The sequence below is a fragment of the Ambystoma mexicanum genome, chromosome 11 (assembly GCF_040938575.1).
Source record: "Ambystoma mexicanum isolate Mex_15411 chromosome 11, UKY_AmexF1_1, whole genome shotgun sequence".
Lineage (NCBI taxonomy): Eukaryota > Metazoa > Chordata > Amphibia > Caudata > Ambystomatidae > Ambystoma > Ambystoma mexicanum.
The window spans coordinates 752139906-752164333 of NC_090934.1; the positions used below are offsets into that span (position 1 = coordinate 752139906).

The following is a 24428-nucleotide window of genomic DNA, read 5'->3' on the forward strand; positions in this document are numbered from 1 at the left end:
TTGCAGTTATGGAGCGGGTGAGATTGTTGGCTAGAGATGCTGATTTCTGTCCTCGTGTGTCAAATGTCCTATTCAACCTGGCATCGTTTCTTGTTGTAGTAGGAGTTTCCTTTAGTCTGTTCTAGATGTGTCATCCTTAATTATGTCATCCTGATCTTTGTTTCCGGTTTGAATGTTTCGGTTTATCAATTTGAATCTGATGTTGAAGAGCCAGGTTTCTAGTATTTTCTGAATTGTAGGTGGTCTTTGCTGTTTCATTTCTTTCGGGATGTTCCAGGTTTTTGCGGCTATGTGGGAGAAGGAGGCGCCTCAAGTTTTTGTCTTAAGATATGGTTTTGTTCAAGGCGGATTTCGTTGTATGGGAAAGCTGCAGCCGTTTCAGTTCTGCCACAGGCCGCTAGATCTTTTTCCACGCTGCGGTCACAGTTCCTTCATAATGCCCAATGCTGGGAACAGGTGGTTGGCTCTGAAGGGCTGCCTCCACCCGGGCCGCACCGATGCTGGGGCCCCGTTGCTGTGTTAAGCCCCAAGGGCAGTCTGTATACGGGGGGAGGTCGCATTCAACTTTCTCGTTCTGCAGTGCGAGGCAAGAAGCCTCCTCTTTGGCGGGTTACCTCTCTTCAGGGGGTGCTGCAGCATCGCTCCTGGTGTCCCTGATTCCCCAGTGTCTGCGCCTCCTCACTTCTGTCTGGGGGGGGGAGGAAAAGGGCTCCTGAGTGCACCGCTTCACTCAAATGGTTTCTAATCTCTGCTAGGCTATCTGCTACGCCCCGAGGAGCGGATGATCAGCGTGGCTACTCTTCCCAGTTCTTTGGTGCGATCGCCATCTTGTCCAGGCATCAGACGTCTCGTCGGGGTGCAAATCTGCCTTCACTGTAGGGGTCTTCCACTTCCCCCGTACTCAAGCTTTCGTGGGCACGACCTTATATTCATGCACCCAGCGCTTGCCTGTCCGCCATAAAATGGTACATTAAAGGGCTGTTTCTTGCATGTGTCAGGGCTTCAGGAGCTAACGGGTTCACGCCTTCAAGAGCCTCCAGCCAGGCCATGCCCCCATTGAGGAGCCGTTTTGACCTTGTGGTATTCAAAAGGCTTTAGAAATGGTGCATGGTGGTATTAAAACAGGAAAATATTTGAAACCTGGATCCCTGCCCAGACGCATTACCCGGAGTAACAAATTGTTATTTATAACGCACTTAATACCCAGAGTTTTCTAAGCGCGGACCTGGGGATCGAACCTGTGGTGTTGTCGCCTTGCCTCTAAGGTGAGCTCGTAGCCCCTGTGCTATCCTCCTGACACAGATGAGCAAAAGTGAAGGAAACATTATGATGGCTCTGGCCACCGTCTCGCAACTCTTTTTGGAGAGGAAAGGGTGACTATGCTTCTATCTGCTATAGTAGGATGCAGTGGATAACCAAGCTATTAAGCTGCCGGGAGAAGGCCAAGGGGGAAAAAAGGCCCCCCGCGAGGGAGACTGCACTCGACCAGGATCTACGCCCTGCAGCCGCTGCCTTCCTTGCACACGGGGTCTGTGTGGGCCTGATCGCAACATGGAAGCCCAGGTTGCCCAGGCAACCAACATCAACAAACTGGAGCCCGGGAATCTCACAAATGCCCGCAAATTTCACTGCTGCGACCCTAGCTCCTCATTGGCCTGCCAGCCCCTCCCCCATGCTTTAAATGGAGTGGGAGGAGGCCGACAGGCGAAGCCGCCGAGAGAAGGCCAAGGGGAAAAGGGCCCCCCCCCTCTCTGCAGCTCTCCACTGCTCAACGGCATTGGCCGGCATTGCCGGCCACAGTTAGGGCTGCAAGTATGAGCCTCACTGCCATCACACACTACAAGATGACACCCTCACCCGCTGCTAGGAACTCGCAATTAAGATCGCGCACTGCCTCAGCCCCTCCCAGCCCCCTCATTCTGCATCTTCACACGTGGAACAAACTCCTGGGGGGAAGAACATTTTGCTTTGCACAACATTACAAGGGAGGCTTGATGCATGTCACCAAGCATCACCTGCCTGCCCTTTGTCCCATGCCACCTGCAGCTACAGCAGCACCACCACGCCCCTCAGTAGCATCGTAACTGGCAGACGCTGTTTCCACCGATGGCCTCAATGCTGGTCACACACCGCCTCTTGTCTCTACCATACGTTAGAGCAAGTGCTAGCTGACCTCATTGCACCCGTTACTCTGCCTGCGCCTGATGCGCCCACTGTTATTATTGTGCCTGATGCCCCAAGCCTGTACACGGATCTGTACCTACCACTTCTCTGAAGAGTGGTCTGGTCAATGCCCGATCTATCCCAGCCCATGCCCTAGATATTCATGACCTCATACTCAAAAATAACACGGACCTCCTCATTGTCACTGAAACCTGGCTGAATGAAACCTCGGGCCCAGCCCTCGCCCTTACCATCCCAGATGGTTCCACTATCCACAGGCAAGATGGACCCCTCACTAGGGGCGGTGAAGTAGCTCATCGCCAAAGAAAGCCTTGCTATTACAAGAACAGAAGGCAACCTTGGCCACAACTGACTACCTCCCACTTTAAATCAATCTCTCCCCTAATGACTTTGGCCCTCCACATCGTTTATCGCCCCCTGGGGCCTATCACTGAATTCCATGAATCCCTTCCATGAATCCCTTATTCACTCCCTCTCCGGCAACTTGAGTAGGACATCCAAAGTCCTACTCGCAGGTGACCTCAATCTTGGCCTTAATGATCCCAATGACGCCCACGCAGCCACCTTGGGGGGGGGGGGAAAGCCCTATCCACCTTAGGATTCGCGCGCAAGCCATCTCCCATCCTACGCACTCTAAAGGACGTTCACTGGATTGGATTAGCCACCACGCTGCCCAGTACTCATTAGTGAGAACTCATTCGTCCCGTGGTCCGACCATCCCTACATCCAATTCAACCTCGATACCTCCAAAGAGCCCCCCCTGCCCACTATCCCCCTCCCTCCAGGTCTCTCCAGAAGCTCCCGTCAACTCACTGCGGAAAACATCACCCCACTCCTTAAAGTGCCCATACTCCAGGCTCCCTTCTCGCAGGACCCGGAAACCCTTGCCAGATCCTTCAAGCTAGCAATCACCCAAGCAGTTGACGCTATTGTCCCCCTCACTCTCAGGAAAACCAAGCACACCAATGCCTGGTTCTCCCAAGATCTGCTCCAAATGAGTGCAAAAAACGAGCCGCCCTCGCAGCTTGGAAAGCCAACCCCAATGATGCAACCAAACTAGTTTTCAAGACCATCTCCAAAGACATGCTAAAGCGAACTCCTTTAACACTAGGATAGCCAACGCCAAATCTGGCACCAAGGAAATCTTTGCCATTTTTAGGGAGTTGGAAACCCCTTCGACCCTGCCACCCACCCTCCTAAAGGATGAAAAATGGTGAATCTGCCATGCTTAACTAAATACCCTACAAACAAAAATCCTAGCTCACCAAAAGGCCCTTACACTCCAAATTACCACTCAGAATAGTAAACGGAATAAACCAAAATCAAATCCTCCCTGGTATTCAACTTCAAGGACATGACAGAATCCTAAGTAATCTCCCTCCTAAAAACCATCAAACCATCTAACTGCTCAGCTCATTAAGGACTGTGGCGCGACACTTGCCCCCTTCCTGACCGCATTCATCAATGCCTCCTTCCAGTCTGGCCATGTCCCGTCTGACCTCAAGGAGACCTGGATACGACCGCTCCTCAAGAAGCCCTCCCTTGACCCTGCGGTACCAGGGAACTACAGGCCCATTACCACCGTTCCCTTCCTACTTAAAATCCGGACAAAGCAGCCTACCTGCAAGTCCAGAAATTCCTCGAGGATCACCACCTTCTGGGCCTTCGGCAGTCTGGCTTCAGACCACGACACGGCACTGAAACAGCGCTCCTCGACTTAAAAAATCAAATGGACGACATCAGAGACACCGGCAAACTAGCGCTTCTTGATCTATCGGCCGCGTTTGACCTCCTGGACCACAATGCTCTCTGCCATCACCTCTCCATCGCAGCCAACTTCTCCACTAATGCATGTGCATGGATCACCTCGTTTCTACAGGAAAGGGCCATGAAAGTCTTCTCCGACTCAGCATGCTCCTCCCCTAGTCACATTAAATGTGGGGTGCCTCAGGGCTCCTGCATTGCGCCCACCCTCTACAACCTATTTACTAGGCCCCTCTTCAACCTTCTTGACACCCTGGGTATCTCATATACCAACTACGCTGATGACACCCAGGTGCTCATCCCCCTCACAGGTGACTGAGGCAGATAGGATCACCCTTAACTCCATCTACTGCACCATCCAAGCCTGGATGGCTGAAAATTGGCTGTGCCTAAACAGTGACAAAACCGAGCTTCTGCTCATTGGGTCACCAACCATCCTGGGCAACCTCGACAAGAACTATCGCTCCTTCACCATCGATAATATACCCATTGCTGTGTCCCATACAGAAATGTACTCAAGCACGTGCTATCAAAGAGATATATATATATAGCCTCATCCAGTACTGGATACTGGAAAGCGGGCTAGCATTAAATACCAAAACAGAGCCGAGCCAAAGGATACAAAAATTGGGTCATAAATACTGAGTTTCAAATAGCAGAATACAAAATTGTAACCAAACCAGATCAAAACCCTTGGGGGTTTTTCCTCGTTCAAAATCTGTATCCCTCCACACGCAAAGAACACTATCTCCACTGTCATTAGCCAATTTAGAGAAATATATATTCCTCTCCTTTAATATCTGAAAGAGGGGAGCAGTGAATATGTATGTCCAATACAAAATTAAATCTGCCTTTCCCTTCCATAGCTACAGTTTGAGTCCTGCTCAATGGCGGTTTCAGTTAAACTTTTTAGCAGGTAAGTAACTTGCCATCAGGTTTTGCAGACACTACCTGTGTCTCCAAATACCACTCCCAGCTAAGCAATTCTGACCTGGTAGTGTCTAAATTGTTTCAGGTGCAATTTTGTGCACTTTAATTGGCCAGATTTCTTAAATGTTGCACCACCTTCTGTATGAGAAGCTTGCCAAAGATACCGCATTTAGGCACTTTGGACACTCAGCTAGCGCCAAAATACTGGTAGTTGGGCCTGCAGACCAAATGAATGCAGATCCAAGTCAAATGAGTAATTCCAAATCCGCTCATGTTTACAAAATTCTTGATCATATAATGGCAATATGGATGACTTACTATTTTAGTATAGATTTTGTAATACTGTTCTTCACGATTTCGAGACCCATCTCGTGTGTATTGAGAAAATGCACAGTGGAACCTGTTGTGTGAGGTGGGCGGGGTGGGTTTGGGCGCATAACCTAGTGTTACTGGGTAAGTAACTCGTACACTTTCAGCCATGCTATTTAGGAGAGGAGCATTTCACTCACCAGTGACCTTTTTGGTTCTTCAACATTCTCACAAGTGGGGATCTTTGCACAGTTTATAGGGCTTTCATAGGTAATTCCCAGTAGCCAGAATTCCGCTAGTTTCTCCGGCAATAGTCCTATAGATTAAGGAATCACATTTCAGATACAACTACCATGAGAAATCGGAATGCATTCTTCTGCAGCATGGGGGTCTAGCATGGATTCATAATGAATATTCCCCGTCAGAATCCTCGGTAAAAGATTCAGTTTCTGAACTGTCTTTCTCCAATCACTGAGCTCTGGGGTCATACTGCCGCCAGCCAATGTGTTCCCTCTACCTAAGCCCCTCCTCTGGCAGCCAGCTTCAGAGTAATTTTTCTTTTTCTTTCGGTCAATCGATCCTTTGTGATCCATTGATCATCCTTCGGACTAACGGGGACCTGTTTTTGGATTTTTTCACCTCCCCTCAAGGGCTACTTTTCTTGGAGGCTTCCAGAAGATTCTTCAGGCCTACACCGCTTGGGCCATGTTGGAGGAGGATGACGCCCCTTCCCTTTTGATATATGGAGAAGAATTCCCAGTCCCTGTACTGCTTGCAGCCGGTGGAAGATTACGCGATTGCCATGGCTTCATGGCGCGTACAAGGAAGGATCGGCGCCAGCGACTAGTCGTGGCTACAGGCCAAGGCCTCTAAACTGGGTGGCACCCAGGGGCATGGATCAGAAAAGTCCAAGCAGGCTTCTAAGACCTTTTGTGGGCGGCCCATCCATGGGGTCCAACATAAGGCTAAGCCCCAAGTCCGCTTCCATCAGTTTCACCGCTACTGCAGGACCGACGATGGTCCGGGCGCGATAATCGTCACTCTAGGCTTCAGTCACCACTCCAGTTAGTCTTCCAAGAGGAAGTTGGCCGAAGACCAGGCCAGAGAAGGTGACCAGCCCTCCCGTGGCGAAGGCAAGGCCAACAGACAAGGCGCCCGACAAGGCCCCGAAGGAGAAGGCCAAGCAGGATAAAGTGCCACATGAAGGGCCAAGCCGCACAAGGGACCCAGCTTTTCCATGAAGGCCCAAGTGCACCAGGCGAGGTTGTCGCCCTCCCTTGAGGTGGTGGCGTCGCTTGCGAAGACCATAGGGGAGGACCTGCAGGCTGCCTCAGTGATGGCTAGGTCTCCTTCCTCCCAGGAGGGAGGTTTCGAGCACGCCAGTGGAGAAGACACCTGAGAAAAGGATGCTGGACCTCAGCCAGAGACTGGGGCCCCACCTCTGGACACTGGGAAAGGGTTGAAGGCCTACAGGGCACAGACATATCCTCGGCTGAGGATGAGATCTCCATCCAGCAGGGCGATGCGATTGGGGGGCGGGGGGGGTTGTCGGCAAGGACAACGGGGTTGACGGAGGCAACGAGAGGCCCCAGGACTAGTTTCCACCCAAACTTCCTGCTCCCCACGCCAAGACACCTTGCAGGGGAAATTCACTTCACCCTCAATATGCTGTCCGTGTTACAGAGGGGGTTCTCAACAAACCCAGCGCATGATCCTCCAGCGGTGCCAGTTCAGGCCACCCTGTTGACACCAGGTGAACTGCTGGCCAGGAAGAGGCAACCTATGCCCCATGCCATCCACCGCCCCTCACTGCAGCCATTCCCCCACACCCCGCTTGATGGAAGAGGAATGGGACATGGAGTCGATGGGGTGACTTCCCTCCGACAGACGAGGTGGGTTCTTTCCATGCAATGGTTTCTTGGGGATCCGAGCTGTTTCAGCTTACACCAGAGGATGGTTTCTTGTACCAACGCCGAGAGGCGAAGAGAGACCATACTTTCTGTCCCACTCTTACTTGTGGGATGGCGGACCCTCCTGAAGAACCCTGCTACGGCCCCAGCAAAAAGGGGTTGGCTGGAAAGTACAGGGTGCCGAACTCTGCACCCGTGCTTGCAGGCTCAACCTTCCCCGGACTCTGTGGCTGCCAGGAAGAAATTATCTGGGTGCAGCATCTTCCTCCACACCTCCGAACGCTGAGGGGAAGTTGGTTAATTGGGGGGGTGAGGGGGGTGATCTACGACTATCGAGGCTGCCAACGCCCTCACTATGTTGACCAGGTATGTGTAGTTTAAGCTAGCGCTGCTACTGGACTTTGTCCCAGAGTACAAGTGCACAGAGGCGTTGGAGATTCTTCAAGAAGGCGCAGTGGCGTCAGACCACGCCATTTCGGGGTTCCGTCAGAGTCTGTCTCCATTGTCATGGTTGGCTCAAGGCAACCAATTTTGAGCAGGTGGTCCAGGCAAGGGTTTTAGACATGCCATTTGCCGGGGGCAACCTGCTGGGGAAGGCCATGGATGAGTCACTCCAGGCCATCAAGTTGGACAGACTGCACGTGCCCTAAGCAACCTATAACGACTGTCCTCATTCGTTCCTCAGTAGGGAAGTCTTCAAGGGTGGGGTAGGGGAAATCCATACTCTTACTGCCAACCCTCCCGTTCGACCCAGGAGGTGGACGTCGCTGGGGGCTGCAAGGTAGCCCATCTACTTCCAAAAGGACAACCGGCTGGGGCGTCAGGGGGGCCCCCTCCATCCTCCCCAGTGGGAGGCCGGCTTCGGTGTGTCGGAGACCATCTCCACCGACAGATGGGTGCTGGCCGCTCACCCACATAGATACTCTGGAATTTTGTCGAAGTGCCTGGGAATGCCTCTGGTGGCCCGACAGTAAAACCACATATCTCAGTTGCTGCGGGAGGTTCGGCTATGTTGGGGCTTGTTCCACGGCGACTCCGGGGCTCGGAGTATATTCGGGTACTTTCTCGTCAGAAAGAAGACTGGGGGATGGAGGCCCATTCTCGTCCCGGAAGTTCTGGATGGTGGCGCTTCAGCACATGCTAGGCCAAGGGGGACTTTGTTGTTGGATCTGGAGGACTCCTGCTTCCACGTCCCCATTCAGAGGATAGTCTTCACCTGGTGTTTGGCACTGGTGCGCCTGCAAGGGATCCACATTTACCCTTTATCTGGACGACTGGCTCATCCGGGGCAGGTCAAGGGACATTGCCGTTGATCACACGGTGCGGACCGTCCCATCTGCTGAAGGACCTGGGGTTCTCTGAACTATGTAAAATCCTGCTCGACTCATCGCAGGATGCACTATTCCTGGGATCCAGACTCAATGTGGTGTCATGCCTGGCTTCACCGTTGGAGGACAGGATATCTGCCATTTTGGGCATGGTGTCACTGACTCGCCACAGTGAGGACCATAAAGTCGCTCTGCATGATATGCATATACCTGGTTCGGCTCTGCAGGTTGCGGATGCGGCCCGGTCATCGCCAGAGGCACGGATTTCCAGAACACTTCCACCCCGCCCCCACCCCCTCAAAACCCCAACCGTCACGATGGATGTGTCTCTGGAAGTTTGGGGGCCCTACACCGGACACCTTCATGCCAGAGGGAGGCCTGTGGCTGCTGGAGAAAAGAATCTGCACATAAACGTTTTGGAACTACGGGCAGTGGTCCGAGCCCTCAAGTCTTTTCTGCTGTCCCTCAAGGGCAAGGTGGTGAGGGTCTCCATGGACTATACCACCACAATGTTCTACATACAGAAGCTGTGGCACTGGGCAGTCGCCCAGTGGATATTACGCATCCCGTTCCACCTGGCAGGCGTACAGAACACTGTCACCGATTCCCTCAGTAGGGAACTCTGCTCTTGCCACGAGTGGGAGCTTTGGCAGGACCAAGTGGATCACCTATCAATCTCTTTGCAGATACGAGTACCAAGTGCTGGAGGTTCGCCAGCACGTTTCCCCAGCCGGGCAGCATGGGGACGCATTTGCATTCCCCTGGACGGTCTGTTTCCCAGGGCTGCTTTTTTTTTTTTTGCATCAATCTTCTAAGACAATCCTGGTGCAGTATACTACTCGCACCAGTGTGGCAGAGGCACATGTTACCCGGACCATCGCAGCATGTCTGTCCCCTCCAGTCAAGCTGCCGGTGGTTGCTGGTGGTCTCGGGGAAGGAGGCGCAATACTGCACCACGACCCAAGATTGCTGAACCTTAAGGCCTGGATCCTGGCTCTCCGGATGAATCGCCCATTGTCACTGGTTGGCAAACCGACTGTTGCCTGGCCATCCAAGAGCCCATTTTTCCGAGCGATCACTGCCACGAAGGCATTCCTGTCTTGTGTGTACTGCTATGTCATCTTTATTGATGAGCATGTGAATCCATGCCAGACCCATGCTGGAGAACAGTTACAGGTAAGTAGCTTGTTCCTTGTCCCATGTTAATTTTCCATAGGGCATCAAAGCTCACCATTCCCCTCCTACACCGCACCCCCCTTCCCCCCCCCAACCCCCCCCCCCCCCCCCCCAAATTTCCATAACATAGGTAGCTTCTCCAGTGACAAAGGCTAGCTGGGCTGAGGCTAGATTAACTGTCACGCAATAATGGCTAGCAGCATTAGTGCCCGAGTCTTTGCACCTATCTGGACAATTGGGCTGGGGAAGGGTCCTTTAACTTGCATCAAACCCTTGTGTACATGTATAAATGACTTAACATAACCAGTATGTACTGTATATAATCAACATGTTTGTCTTTATTTGGAGACTGGTACTTATTTATGACAAGATAATTATCGCAAGTGCTGTAGCTTTGCTCAAGTGAGTTGAGTGGACATTGACCATTGGCTAAATTGACAAGGGAGGGGGGGGGGTCTAAAAAGGCGACTGGTCTAAAAGGTGAAGATTGGGTTTATACTGTCTTGCAGGAAGTAAGAAGCTACATGAGGCCATTTTCACGATCATTCAATCCTAAAAAACTGGAAGATTGTATTCTTTGGTAGTGGGGGTCGTGTGCCTTATGTTGCATCCAGCTGTGGAACAAATGGCCGCCTTTGGAAAAAAGCACTTGTGGAAGTAGCTATGCAAAGACTACACAATATGACTATATGCTAGCTATTTGGTTTGGGGTGCTGGGTAGAGCCCAACATAATTCTGGATTTAAATGTGCTAGACCGAAGCTAAAGTGCTCTGGTTCCCTTGCATACTGTGGGAGGGTTTCATATACTGGTATAAATGGGTAAAGTACTTGTAAGAAGTTGATCAAAGAAAAGGCCATTTTATTTTACTCCTGTGTGGGGTGTTTTTGTTAACATTTTCTTCAGATCAGTAATTTGCTAATGACCTGTAGTTCCTCCTAGAGTTTGGGTCAATTCATGTCTTTGGCATTTAATTGAGAAAGCACTTGGTGAAATTCTAATTTTACAGATCTAGTGGAAGCAGATTGCTAACTTGTTGCAAAAGATCTTACAAAGTTTGCCTTAAAGTGCAGTGCATTAACTTTAACGATGGTCAGGTCGAATTGATTTGAATTGATATGAAATAGGCTTGAGATTTTGCTTTAATTTCATTATTTCTGATAACAGTGCTTCTTCGGGCGGAGGAGGAGGTAGGGGTGCACCTCAGCACTATCCCAAGACTGTCTGCAACAGGTATCAATACTTTGTTTTATTTAAACACTGTGGTAGTATTTGATTAGGCAATCATGTTAAAGTGGTGGCAGATACCAGCTCTAGTCACATTGTAGCCATTCATTTTTTGGTAACAAGCTTAATTTGGTTTGTTGTTTACCACTAACATTCATGCTTTCTATGATGCCAGTAATGCTTGGCACAGTACAATTTGGCTTATTAAGTAAGACTACTTATCTAAAACATAAACCAAACGCCTTGTGAACAGTTTCATTTTGCGCTTGTGTCCAGTAGCATTCAGTACGGATGGTGCTGGGGATCCTGTGAATGCAGTCTGAGCTGGTGGGTTCATAATTTGCCTCCATTGGGTGGGTAAGGCAGTTATCAATGTCCATACAGCATACCTCCTCCAAAGCTGAATTATAGTGCAGAAAAAGCCGTCCTCTTGCTTTAGGAGTTACAGGTTTTGTCTAATGCGTTTTTAATGGTCCTAATTTGAACTGTTACACTTGTAAGTCAGATTTCAGTCATTGTATTCTTTTCTGGACTCATAGCACATTTTCGATGTGCAACACTATTATAGATTCATTTTTATTTTACTGGTAACAGTTCAAATGTTGGGGTTTTGTGCTTATGGGGCTTCATGGTTTCCTGCAAAAAGCAACCCTCACCTTGAAGCAGTCAAAGCCAACGTTGCAGAAACGTTTTCTGTGATAGTGACGAGATCGCAGTAAAAATATACCCTACAAGAATTGCCCCGTTTGAAATACATATCTTAATGTAAATGCAGACTGCATTAACCTGATCCCCTCCCCAGTGCAAATTATAGGGAGCTACATGGAATAAGGTGCAAAGTGATGCCACAACACTAGTGTTCATAAAATGTACCACGGATGCAGGCCTGTCTATAATTGATAGATTACTGGGATTAACTTCCTTTTATTATAAACTGTTGGCTGATGGCATGTTGATTGGTGAATGACTTCACTCGACATCGACATGTAACTTAAATTATGTCCCTCATTATGGCTTTGTCCCTCATTATGGCTTTGTCCCACATTTGCTCCTTGGCAGGTTTGAGAGCTGTGATCTGCAGTTTTGACAGGAATTTGGTTAGGGGAATTTGCCAGTTGGAGAAGATCGCCTGAACTGCCCCAAACTCCCAACTCCCCCACTTGCTTGCGTGCAGTTGTATTTCTTAAATACAGCAGCTTGTTGTGCGGTTGCATGCAGCGCGCGCTAGGGGAAGTGGACTCCGTGGGTCGTGCGTGTGAATCGCACAATTTCGCAAACTCTCTGAAACGGTGTGTATTTTTCTGTAGAAAACAAGCTTAAGTACATTACATTGCAAGTTTTGTTATAAAGCGAATATTCTGAACAGACCCAATGTTGTATCTCGAAGGGCCCTTTTTTTCTGCATGCTTTAACAATGTAATGTCCAGGTGCTTCATGAAAGCAATCTTGAAACTTAATGTAGCGCCTCATTTAGCTGGGGGAGAAAAGCAGTATAGCGCGTTTTAATTTGCTGAATGTATAATAAACTGATTTGAAGCAAGGCATGAATTGTTGCAAGAACTAGGTTAGGTATAACTGTATATAATTTGGCATACAGTAGTGACTTGCTTCAGTCTGCGTTCTGGAGTCTTTACATTAGTTAGAATGTTGGTTGTTTTCATAGCGAGTACCTGGGGAAAACCCCAGGGCCTGGCGTTCAGAAATGGATTCCTTCACGAAGCACTAGACGAGATGTCAATCCCACCAACAACTCTGCAATTAACCCTGCAAACAACTCAAGTGAGAAAGAACGGCATGATGCAATCTTTAGGAAAGTACGAGGGTAAGTGAAGGAATTTAGCATTTGAATTAGTGCTATGGAGTATGTTACTTGCCATTTCTCATTCTAGGCATTGCGTGTTACAGATTGTGCCCTACCTCTTGAACTAAAGTCTTGCTTAATAGGTTTATTGGTTTGGTGTGGGGGAGGGGGATGAGGCTTAAAATGCGAGTGGTGGCCTCGCACCTTTCCTGCAACCGTCTCCTACACATACAGTACCAAATGTATGTTTGACCAGATGACAGCAACTGGTAAAATGCCCCGTGAGCCTCCTGGCTCCATCAAACCCTTATTTACCTGCTCTCCCTCAAGTGTTTGTGGGTTTTCAGAACTGGCCCTGTGGGGAGGGTTCTGAGTAGCCACCCCAGTTGTTGAGCATGATAGTAATAGTCTGTGCCTTTCACCATTAGTATGGTTCCAGTGTGCTGTAGGTTGAATGCTTGTGGTGGAGGGCGGGGGGGGGGGGGCCGAGAAGTCCAGGTATGGGAAATTCATCAGGAGTTTAGTGCGTGTACTTTAGCCAAAACAAAGTCGGGTAGGGGTGGCCAGGTCCCTGCTATTTTGAGCTGGCAAGTGGATGGATGGTCTGAAGTTGGCTAGAGTGTGATAGTACTGGGAGCCAGTGGACGACACAAGGGCGGGTGATGTGCTCTCTGGGGCTGAGGGCAAGGGAGAGCCTAGCCGTAGAGTTCTGGTCCCTTTGGAACTTTTGCAGTTGTTAAGCGGGGGCACCCAGGTAAAGGGAGTTTGGGAGTCTAGGCAGGAGAGGACCATGGAAAAGATTGCAGTGAGTTTGTGGCGGTAGAAGAGTTAAGGGAAGATGGGTCTGACATTGGTAGCAGTGTTTAGACCCATTGTCTGTGTCCGTGGTGCAACCCAGGTTTTGACCTGTGGTGAATGTAGTGTGTAGGTCTGAATCTCGACTGGACAGATTAGCTTCTGTGAAGGTGCAGAGTTGGAAATGGGTGTTCGGTCTATGAGTGTGGCTAAGAAATGGGAGTTGGACACTAGTGGGAGGGGTGGGCTGTCAAGTGAGTTTTACATTTTTTTTAAAAGGTGGGGTTTGATGTGTGTTGCTGCTGGGGAATGGCCTTGGGTGAAGCGATCTTTCAATGCTGCCTGCACAGGTTGAGTAACATTTCTTTGAGGGTTGTTGGCAGGCACAGGTCTCTAGTCTCTCTATCTGGACAGCTGTTGGCCAGTAGCTTGAGGAATTCTGAACTAGAGATGGGAGGGGGGTGTGGGGTTAGAGACTTCATGCAGAGGGGAGTATGCGATAGTGCTGCTAGTTTTGTGCTGATGGTTTGGGTTCTTTTTTAGCGCTGTTGTAGAAATGGTCCGTGAGAGGGTGTTAAATTGGGAGGGGTCAGTTGTGTGAGATGGGTCAGCACTCATCTGCTTTCCATGGACTAGTTTAGTTTTAAGGGCTATGAGAAGGTGGGTGAACCATCTGGGCAAGCGGACATATTTCTTACGGGGGTGTGAGGTAGGAGAGCCATGTGCCGAAGTTGCTGATGGAAGGTAGTCCACTGACTGGTATAGGTAGGGGAGGTAGGAGAGCAGGGAGTCAGCCTTGTCTAAGGTTACTTTGACCATGTTCCATAATGAGACGCAGCTGGATGTTCTGGTGCTGGCCATGCGTGGGTGACGGGAGTGAGAAAGGGTTGGCTGTGGTTGTCCATATGGGGGGTCGGGGTGTGGAGATGAGGTTGTCTGGGCTGAAAATTCCATCAATTGTGCTCCGGTGGTAACTTTCCAGGCTGCAGAAAACCTACCTGAGAATCAGATGATGGATTGAATAACTTAATCAATGAGGCCCAGATGTGTTGGACTGTGTTTCCAGTGTGGTGATCTGAAGAGTTGCGCAGCCATGAAGTCTGGATTTGCCTCCAATGAAGGGTCTAACCTTTGTTCTGGCAGCACCATTGCCCTCCGCCACAGCCCCAAAACCTTTCTGGGCACTTTGCTCACAGGACCTCCAATTGGAGGCAGGTTGACCCAACCTCTCCTAGAATGCTATTTCATTCCTTCAGATGCAGGGGCACGACAGACCGAAGCCTAGGGGTACCATTGTCCCCAGAGCGAGCAATCGCTTGAGGAACCAGAGCTGCTCTTTACAGGAGATTCTCTGTAGAAAGGTGCCCTGGAAAGGGCACATGTAGCGGCACAATGACAGGGTTGGTACTCCACCTCCTTGTCTGGTTCCCAAGAAGGGCGACTGCAACCTACCTTGAACCTGAGACACTTACCAGTTTTGTAGATCTTCCAAGATTGGATGGTGTTCGATCTTCAGGATGCTTACTTTCATATGCCTATACATCCCAAGTACCTGAGGTTTGCCATTGGCAGGTCTCAGTATTGCCTTTTGCGCTCACTGCCCGAGGGTCTTCACCAAGTTGATGGCGGTGGTGGCAGCGAATCTAAGGAGAGGGATTAATTTGTCCCTACCTAGATGATTTGCTGGGGAGAATGAGCTCTGAACAGGGTCTGCAACATCTCAACAGCACCTGCCAACTCCATCTGTGCTGCTCCTCAACTTCAAGAAGACCCAGGTGACGCCTTCCCAAAAACTTCAATTAATTGGGGCTGTCAATTCTTCCTGGGGAAGGCTTCACCTCCAGAGTTGAGGGGTCATTGTATATGGATTTGTAAAGGGCAACAAAGACCCGGTGGCAGCAAGTTGGTAAATCATAAGAGCATAAGGGAGCAGCCGATATTAAGTGTTTTGAGCTGTTTACAAAAGATGGCTAGAACATGGATGGCCTTTATCTGCAGGAAAGGCATTTCACAAGGAGCCAGTACAGAGAAGGATCGCCCCCCCCCCCCCCCCCCCGCATGAACACGTTGGAAGTGGGGGGACCGACAACAAAAACTGGTTGCATGAGCAAAGAGATCCCTTGGGTTGATAGTGAGTTTAAATTGAAGAAATTCAACCCCAGCAGAGTGAATAGCACTGTGATACACCATCTTAAAATTCATCCGGCTTAACAGGCAACTAGTGAAGGTGCTGAAGGAGATCACAAGAATGAGATGGTCGGATCGTTGCGAGCAAGCCTAGCTGCTGCATTCTGCAAAACCTGAATGTGCTAGAGGTGTGCCTCAGGCTGACCAAGATGCGCTACATTGCAATAGTCTATTGAACCCATGGATGCAGTCACAGTTTTGGCCCTAGCCTAGTTGATGCGAAAGTGAAGAACATTCTTGATTTTTAGTTTGGCAAAACCAGTCTGGCAAAGAGATTTGCACTTCTCTAGAGCCAGAGTCCATAACTTTCATGGATCTTGACTGTGGCAGAGGGTTTCAGATGGGGGCAAGACATGCCGGCCAGTACTGGGGTTTACTCTGAGGTCCAACGGTGGCCAACCGAAGCCTGGCCGACTACCAATACCTCAGTCTACCTCAGTCTACCTCTGTTTAACTTGAACCAATTGTATGCCTCTCGGTAGGGATGTGGATGGCAATCTCTCAGCAGATGGGGAGGATTTTCCTTAGGGGCATTCAAACAGAAGAGAATCTGGGTATCGACATAGGTAAGTGCACACCAAAACTTGAAATTGAGTTTGGCCAGTGCAACTACATATAGATTAAAAAGCAATGGAGAGTCGAGCCCTGTGGAATGCAACAATCAATCTCCATAGATGGAGAGGGGAGAGGTTAAAGGAGGAAGGAGTGATCAGAGAGAACACATTGCATCAAAGCAATTGAAATTCTTTGGTCAACAGTGACAAGGCCCCGAATAAATCGAGCAAAAGAATGCTCATCTCTCTGCAGTCCTATAACATAGCAATGTCGTCAAGTGCAACCATCCATGGGCGAAAGCCTGCCTGGAGGGGATGAGACTTATGTTACGAAGAGGAACCAGATTCACGGAAAGACCATGAAGAATATAGTGTAATAGGGTCGACCGGAGAGGCAGATTTCAATTTAGGTAGGGCAGCGGTGACCATGGTTTCCTGTCGCTAAATTAAATGTGCTTGGACATTGTTCAGTCAAATCGGCGAATCCTTAATACTAAAAGGTGTTGATCTTTTCATGTATAAAGCACATTTTTTCTTGGAAAGAAGGAAGCAATGTGATCAGTGGACTTGAGTAGGGATAGCCGTGGAAGGAGACTGGAATAGAGTGGATACTTCTTTGGCAACCTGGAAGAGCGCTTTGGATGCACAAGGGGCATTTAAAATATTATTGGCATAATACTGAGACGTGGCTGTTTTAATAGAGGTATCCGTGCTTGTGTGTAGGCCATATTTGCGGAGGAGTCGGGCAAAAGGGGCCATTTTTGTTAGACATGGTGAAACGTTTGCTTCAGCAGCCTCCGCTCCAAAGAGTACTGGAGGGGGGGGGGGAATAACCCAGTGGTGATAGACAATGAGAAAATATATATTTTTTTCCAGAGAAACCTGCATTTTAATGAAAAGCAGCTTGCACGCAAGTTTGTGGGCAAGTTGTACAATCTGGCAGTGGAACCAGGGCAACTCCAGCTTTAAGGGTAGGCTGATCCAGTTGAAATATATAGTATAATTAACAGGAAGCATCAGGAAAATATTGATACCAGAATATATTGTGTATTTGGTGCATAGGTTTCTAAAGTGTACCGAATGCCATCCCAGTGAGCCACTTCAGAACAGGCATTTTAATTAAGAGCTGTCTTCGGTACAATAGTAGGCTGCTGGCATAGAAAAACAAGAGGCCAGAGAAGTGGGGGCCATGGCAGTAAATTAATCATGCTTATAATAAGCAATAACACCGCCCACAGCCTGAACTGTTCCCGGACGGGCACAGATGGGCTTGCCTTGAGCGCGCCTTTGGTGTGCTGACGGTGTGCCTGCTGCGCCCAGGCGTTCACTTTGGCACATAATGTCGGAGGGATTTGAAAGTGAGGCGAAGCACTGCCTGCCAAGTGCTAAATAAAGAAAGGACTTGCTGGAGTACAAGGAAGGTACTCGGAGGTTGATGGAGGAGCAGCATCACGGGAAACTCTGCAGACAATCTTGCAGCTGGTAACGATTTCTGAACATCCAACATTTTCTTAGTGCCAGGAGCCTTCCTAGGGGATGAGGTTCCTCCAGTGGGCCCTTTGATCCCAATGGTCACAATTCTTAGGCCGGATAAAACCACCTGGTCACACAGGGTCTCCTGTGGCGGGCCTGCAAGGAGAAGGTGGTGATGGGAGGGAGTTTTGGGGAACCCTAGCCGGAGAGAACTGTAGTAACGCAGACTCATCACTCATGGGATGGAGCACTCACATGGGCAATCGCCTGATCAGACTTTGAGCCCTATTGGAATCGTGACTGCCAACCTGATATTAACTGGTTTGTGTAATGTTCTTTTTACCATCCATCCATTCAGAGTGACTGGCCTCAATGACTGACCACATGGCCATGTATTGCCTCCAGAGGGGGAGGGTCCCTACCACTGTGCTGGGAGGCAATGCAGCTCTGGTTTTTGGGCACTACGAAACAGGATCTCGTCGGCCGTTCATCTAGCAGGAGAGTGAATATGATGGCAGATGCTCCGAGCAGGCAGAGCACCATCTCCCACGAGAGATTTGACTCAGGAAGGCCTAGAGATCTTTACCCTTTGGGGAGCCCCTTAAATGGACCTGTTCACGTCCAATATCAACTGAATTGTGACCTGTTTTGCTCCAGGGAGGTGAAACCTCTGCCTCTGTTGCATACCAGAGACCTGTACCCATAATTTTCAATTGCAAAGCTGCCACGTTCCTGCTCGTTCTGTTGGCACTACTTGCCAGTTCAAAGCTCCAGGAGTGACGCTGCTGTCGGACATACAATTTGCTATAGTACACCACCATCCTTGTGCTTTGGCACCTGAAGTGTGGAGGAAAGGAGACTGTATGTAAACAACTTCTCCAGCATGGGGTCTGGCATGGATTCACATGCTCATGAGTATTCCCCGTCATGCAGGGAATCCCCGGTAAAGAGAAAAATCAGTTTGGTTGAGGTGAAAATGACAGTTCACCAAGTGTAACATGTGGATATGGCAGAGGAGAAGGTCTCCGTGCCTCTCCAAGCTTTGTCCCGGCTGCAACCTATGGAACGTCTTTTCGGACGATGGACCTTCTTGTACCTCTACTGCCTGCATACAGACCAGAAGCATGTGGAGGATGACTGCGTGGCTTGTCGGGAGATGGTACAGTGCACGCGGGCCAAACAATGCAACCGCATCAGCGAGTGGCTGCAGGTCTAGGTCCCTGCTCTGGGTGAGTCCTGGCAGCAGGCCTCCCCTGTCCAGAGGAAGAAAGCTGAGCGGTTTTCTAAGACCTTTTTAGGGCGCCTCTCCGCGGGGCTCAACAGAAGGCTGAGCACTGCAAGTCCACTACCTCTGGGAGCGCCGTTGGGACTGGCTCCTCGGCGGCCAGGGCGAGTTCAGCGTCTCCAGCACCTTCGACCACGAGCCAACACTCTGGTTTTTCAAAGAGGAAGTTGGACCATCCGGGCAAGCTTTTGGAGAAGACCCAGGCCGGACCGACTGAGAAAGGCCAAGGGGAGCGGGGTCACGCCCCTCCCCTTAAGGTGAAGGCCGCAGTCAAGACCATCGGGCAAAGACCCACACTTTGATCGAAGTAGTAGCAGCGTCCCTTGCGAAGGCCGCCGGGGCGGATTCACAAGGCACGGCCCATAAGGCGAGGGTATCCCTGCCTCCTGAAGGGAGTCCTCATTCCAGCCCATCGAGAAGACTCTGGAGAAGGTGATGCCCATCATTTCGCTGACAGTCTTCTCTGGTCGTGGAGAAGGGGGGGGGGGAAATGTCACAGTAGTCCTCCAGGGCACAGGCATTTCCTGAGGAAGAGCTCTCCAGCCTCCCGTTCCTCCAGGAGGGGAGATGCGTCGAGCAGGCCCTACAGGGGGACCCTGATAGGACGACACCGAGACCGACTAGGTGCAACAGGGCGGTGACGACAGATCAGCCTATGCCGCAAACACCCTGTTCCCGGTCTCCTACACCCCGGCAACCACCTGTGGATATCTCGGTGATCCTTAACGCTGCATACCCAGTGCTCGGCAATCCGAGCAAGGATGCCTCTTGCACAGGAGGAACCACCACTCAAGAGTTTAACCCCCCTGCCGTTTCATCCCTCGCCGTCCCCCCCACCACCCGAGGGTGACCATCAACCGGACGCAACGACTGACGAATGGCAGCTGTTTGGGGGTATCTCCTGTGTTGGCCGCCAAGATCTTCACCGCCTTTTTTTTATGGTTCGTTCCACTCCATGATCTCCCGGACCTCAGAGCTGTTCCAACTCGCCCTGGAGAAGTTTTCCTTTACTAGCACAGGGAGGCAGAGAGAGTAAGACCGTACTTTCGATCCCGTTATTGGATGACATTTGGGGCGAGGGCTTGTCCCTCATGAACCCTTCATCGGCTCAGGCCAAGAGGTATCACTACCAGAAGTACAGAGTGCCAGACTCTGCGCCTAGTGTTTACGGTCCCAGCCATCTCCAGACTCCGGTTTCGGTGGCGGCTAAGAAGTTTTCGGGTTCATCCTTGTCGGTGGAGTAATTTCCCATTTACACCATCTCCACCGACCATTGGGTGCTGGATGCTCTCGCCCACAGATGCACCCTAGAGTTCCAAAGGAGGTGTCCAAGGATATCACCAGTGGCCTGTCAGGGAAAACCACGTCCCTCAGCTTCTGATGGAGGTATGGGCCATGTTAAGAAAGGGGGCGATCGAGCTTGTACTGTTTCTTCCTCGTCAGAAACCAGACTGGCAGTTGGAGGCCCGTCCTGAAACTCCGCTGGCTGAACAAGTACATAAAGTCCCAAAAGTTTCAGATGTCGCCATTCAGCACGTGCTAGGACATCTGGAAGAGGGGTATTTTCTATTGTTGCTGGACTTGGAAGATGCCTATTTTTACATCCCCCATACACAACGGACACCAGTATCTACATTTCGTGGTTCAAGTACAAATTTACCAGTTCAAGGCCCTTCCCTTGAGGTTGAAGTAGACGCCACAAATGTTCAAGTACCTGGTCCCGGTGGCGGTGCAGCTATGTCTATGTGGGATCCGCATGCATCCATACCTGGACTGGCTCATCCAAGCCAACTCGAGGGACATTGCCGTCGACCACACGACAAAGACGGTCCAAGTCCTGTCTGAACGGGCTTCTCGATAAACTTTGCAGTCCTGCTTGACTCCATCGCAGGATGCGCTGTTTCTGGGAGCCTGACTCAAGTGTTGTGCCTGGTGTCTCCGGAGGAAAGGATTGCGGGCATCTTAAGGTAGGTACAACGGCTGTTGGCCCTGCAGGTCGCATGGGGAAGATCCATCAAGTCCATACTCTGCATGATGTTGTGATGCATTTACCTCATTCGGCTGTGCATACTGCTGATGTGTCTGCGGCAGGAGTTCCTCGACGCCCCCTGGGTACAAGTGGAGAGGAGCTTCCGGGACAAGATCACGCTCAATGATAGTTTCCGTCGAGCAATATAGTGGAGGGAGTGCACACACATCTGTCCGCATGCATAGATTTCCAGATCCCACCTCATCCTGAGACTGTCACGACGGACTCCTCCCTGGAAGGATGGGAGCACATTTCAGGAGTCTTCATGCAAGAGTCCTGTGGCTACCAGAGGAGAAGTTGTTGCACCTCGTGTTGGAGCTGCTGGCAGTGTTTTGGGCCCTCAAGGGCAAAGTGGTACGGGTCTTCCCGGACAACACCACCACGATGTTCTATATCCATAAGCTGGGGGAACCAGATCCCTGACGCTCGCCAGAGGCGCAGGACCTTTGGCACTGGACTGTAGCCCAGGGAATGTTTCTCTTCCAGTTTAATCTAGCAGGAATGAAGCTGTACTCCACAAGTGGGAACTTTGGCAGGACCAAGTGGATCTCCTGTTCCGCAGATGGGACAATCCCCAGATCGATCTGTTTGCAACAAACACCAAGTGCTGGAGGTTCGCCAGCCGGGTGGCATGGGGGACGCATTCTTCAACTAGTCAATCAACTCGGGCGGTCCCGGTGCAGGATGATCCTCATTGCACTGGCGTGGCTGAGACAGATATGGTACCCGGACCTTCTCCACATGTCAGCGGCCCCTCCAGTCAAGCTTCTGCCTGACGCAGATCTTATCGCCAGGGAAGGAGGCATGTTTCTACACCAAGATCCAGGATTGCGGAACCTGAAGGCCTGGCTCCTGCAGCACTAGAGTTTGGGGGCTACGATCTCCCAGCAGATTGGAAGGAGGTGCTCGCCAAGCCCAGAGCTTCGTCTACCCTCAAATGCTACGGGCAAAGGGGAAGAGGTTCACCTTTTGCCATACTCGGTCACTGCGCCGCAGGTGCTTCGTTATTTGTCGATGACCAAGGCAGGACTGGCCCATGCTTCCATCAAGGTTCATTTGGCGGCTATCTCCCGCAACACCAGACCTCCTGGACGATCATCCTTATGGTTGCATCGTTTGGTCGGAGTTTGTTAAAGGACTGTTTTGCTCGTTCCTGCCGGTGAAGGCTCTGGTGTGGGAGCTCAATGTGGTGCTTACTAGGCTCGTGGGTCCACCGTTGCATTCGGCACCACTGACATTTTTGTCCTGGAAAAGTGGTTCCATTGTGGAGGGCTCGACACGGCCGATTTGGGGAGACCGACTTCAGGAAGCCTGGTCTAACCTTCTGAGGCAGAAGACACATCTGTCTATGCCCGCTGAGTCCCTGCCATCCCCCATTTACCCCTGCCACACCCCTGCAACGCTACTCTTTGTGCGGCCTCACAGACCACATTTCCATACATCAGCCACCTTTTGACTTGTTAGCATCCTCCGTTGCTAGCTTCTCCCTGTGCATACTGCCATGGGGAAGCATGTCCGTTTTCTTTTGCTCTTTCCGATGCCTTTGTGTGTGCATCGTGATCTCCTCTGGTGGGTAAGCTACCAATTCTGAACCGCTGAAATAAGTCTTACTAATGGGGTTGTGTTTAATTTTTTTAATATAATTAATATTTCTGATGCTTAATCTGCTTAGAATCACATGCTGTGCATATGGTCCGACATCCAGTGGTAACCGCGGAGTATTGCATCTTGTCTTTCGGGGACCGAAAGGGGACGTCAGCATAGGCATGTCTGTAACAATAGCCCTATCAGGATGTGTGTAGTACCCAAAATCCCTCACGCGCTGAGGTCCCTCAGATTGTTTTTCTTCCACCCAGATAACTAGTCTCCCTATAGCGGAGCTCTTACTAGAGACCTTGTTTATCTTTACCGAATTGTCGGTTTATTCCCAGTTAAGTCACTTCGCCAATAACTACATCTTCGACGAAGACTACAGAGGAATAGTCTACGGCTGTGGATTTCGGCGCCTAAGATCCGGCGGCCAGATTGTCCACCTGGTCGGGCCCTCTGGGCGTCCTATACAGTAGGGAGTGTGGTCAGGGTGGCCATATTGTTTAGTATGTCTTTCCTCCTTTCCCCTCTTTTCCCTGTCGGTCTGGTCATCCTTCCCTTTTTCTATGGAAAGAACTCCTTTTAGATTCTGCCCTAGGTGTAGGGTCAGATATCCTTGGAAGGACTAACACAGGACGAGTAACGCCTGTCTCCCCCTAGAGCACGACGAGAAGCAGTGTGGCGTGCAAACTCCTTCGGCCCAAGACCCTTAAGGAGCGCTGTGTAAAGTGGTGGGCCGCGTATGTCACGCGTGGAGCCTACCTCCCCCACCGCAACCCCAGCTGCGAAGTGACAGGGGGGCGGGGGGGGGGGTACTTTGGACCAAACGTCCAACGCAGGTGTTAGACCTTGAGGCAGACACTTCTAGATATGCCACGCCCGTCCCCGACCCTTCCAGGCTCGACTCTGGTCTTGCTACAGGGGCCACACCCGGCGACGGGGTGTACAAGCACATCGCACTTAGCACACAACCCCTACGCCAATTTCGACGCCTTCGTCGAAAAAGGCAAAGGCGCCAATGGGGCCGCCGAAGTCTTCGCCGGATCGCTCTGATCCAAAGCCTACCCCGCATTCGCAGCAGCGTATGGCGACTGGGAAATCAAAACAAACCAAGGGCGCTACTCAAAAACCTACACGCGTCGAAAGTCGTGAGTCCGACGCTTCGAGTTCCAAGGCCTCAGTAGGCCTGAAAACTACGGCTAGGCCTCTACCCAGAAACCCGACTGCTAAGCCTCCTGGTGGCGCGGACTGTGTTTCTACTGCCGACAAATCATCGGAGCCTTTGTCTCACGACGGTTCGGTGACTATCCAAAGTAGCATCGGAAGAATCGCAGCGGCGGAGGACCTTATTCCGGTTCTGCTGATATGGGTCAATCCGCGGAAAAGATTTCGGCGGATTGGATTCCCGATTCCGATGATATCAACGTAGATAAGAGACCAACACCCTTAGAGGTTCCCCTCGGCGCCAAAGTACGGAGAACGTCGCTTCTCCTCCCGCCGGCCAGTTTGGGTCCTCTAAATGGACTACAGAAAAATTTGAGGGTTGTATGGATCGGCTGGAGTGGATTATCAGTTCTTCTGATCATCCGCCCCCGAAAAGAGCTCGGGTAGACCCTAACCCCCAAATTCAAGTAGATATGTCTCAGGTTTTCCAACAAGAAGGCGTGATCCATATGGATTTCTAATGAAGAAGAGGAAGCTTCCTTTCTCAAACTGAGGATGAACAGGATACGACGGACAACTGGGAGGAAATCCAGCAGGAAGGTGAAAACCCTTGGACACAACAAGATCAGGACTCTGATATTTTGTGCCTAGATTCTCCTCCGTCCACCCGGCTCGCCAGGCCTCCCCTGTGGATGACCAAATGGCTTTCAACTCCATGTTGAA

At 50.6% G+C, this 24428-nt stretch overlaps 1 protein-coding gene across 3 annotated transcripts in view; it reads left to right on the top strand.

Moving 5' to 3' along the window:
* Positions 1 to 24428, top strand: part of EIF4G2 (eukaryotic translation initiation factor 4 gamma 2) — a 152410-nt gene that overhangs the window by 25950 nt on the left and 102032 nt on the right. The window contains exons 3-5 of one of the 3 annotated variants that reach the window (XM_069623647.1): positions 10768 to 10833; positions 11887 to 12116; positions 12491 to 12649. In XM_069623647.1, the coding sequence (XP_069479748.1) occupies positions 12040 to 12116; positions 12491 to 12649 (236 nt within the window). In that variant the 5' untranslated portion in view covers positions 10768 to 10833; positions 11887 to 12039. The remainder of the gene's footprint in view (positions 1 to 10767; positions 10834 to 11886; positions 12117 to 12490; positions 12650 to 24428) is intronic. The other 2 variants (XM_069623648.1, XM_069623649.1) reach the window with 2 other exon arrangements.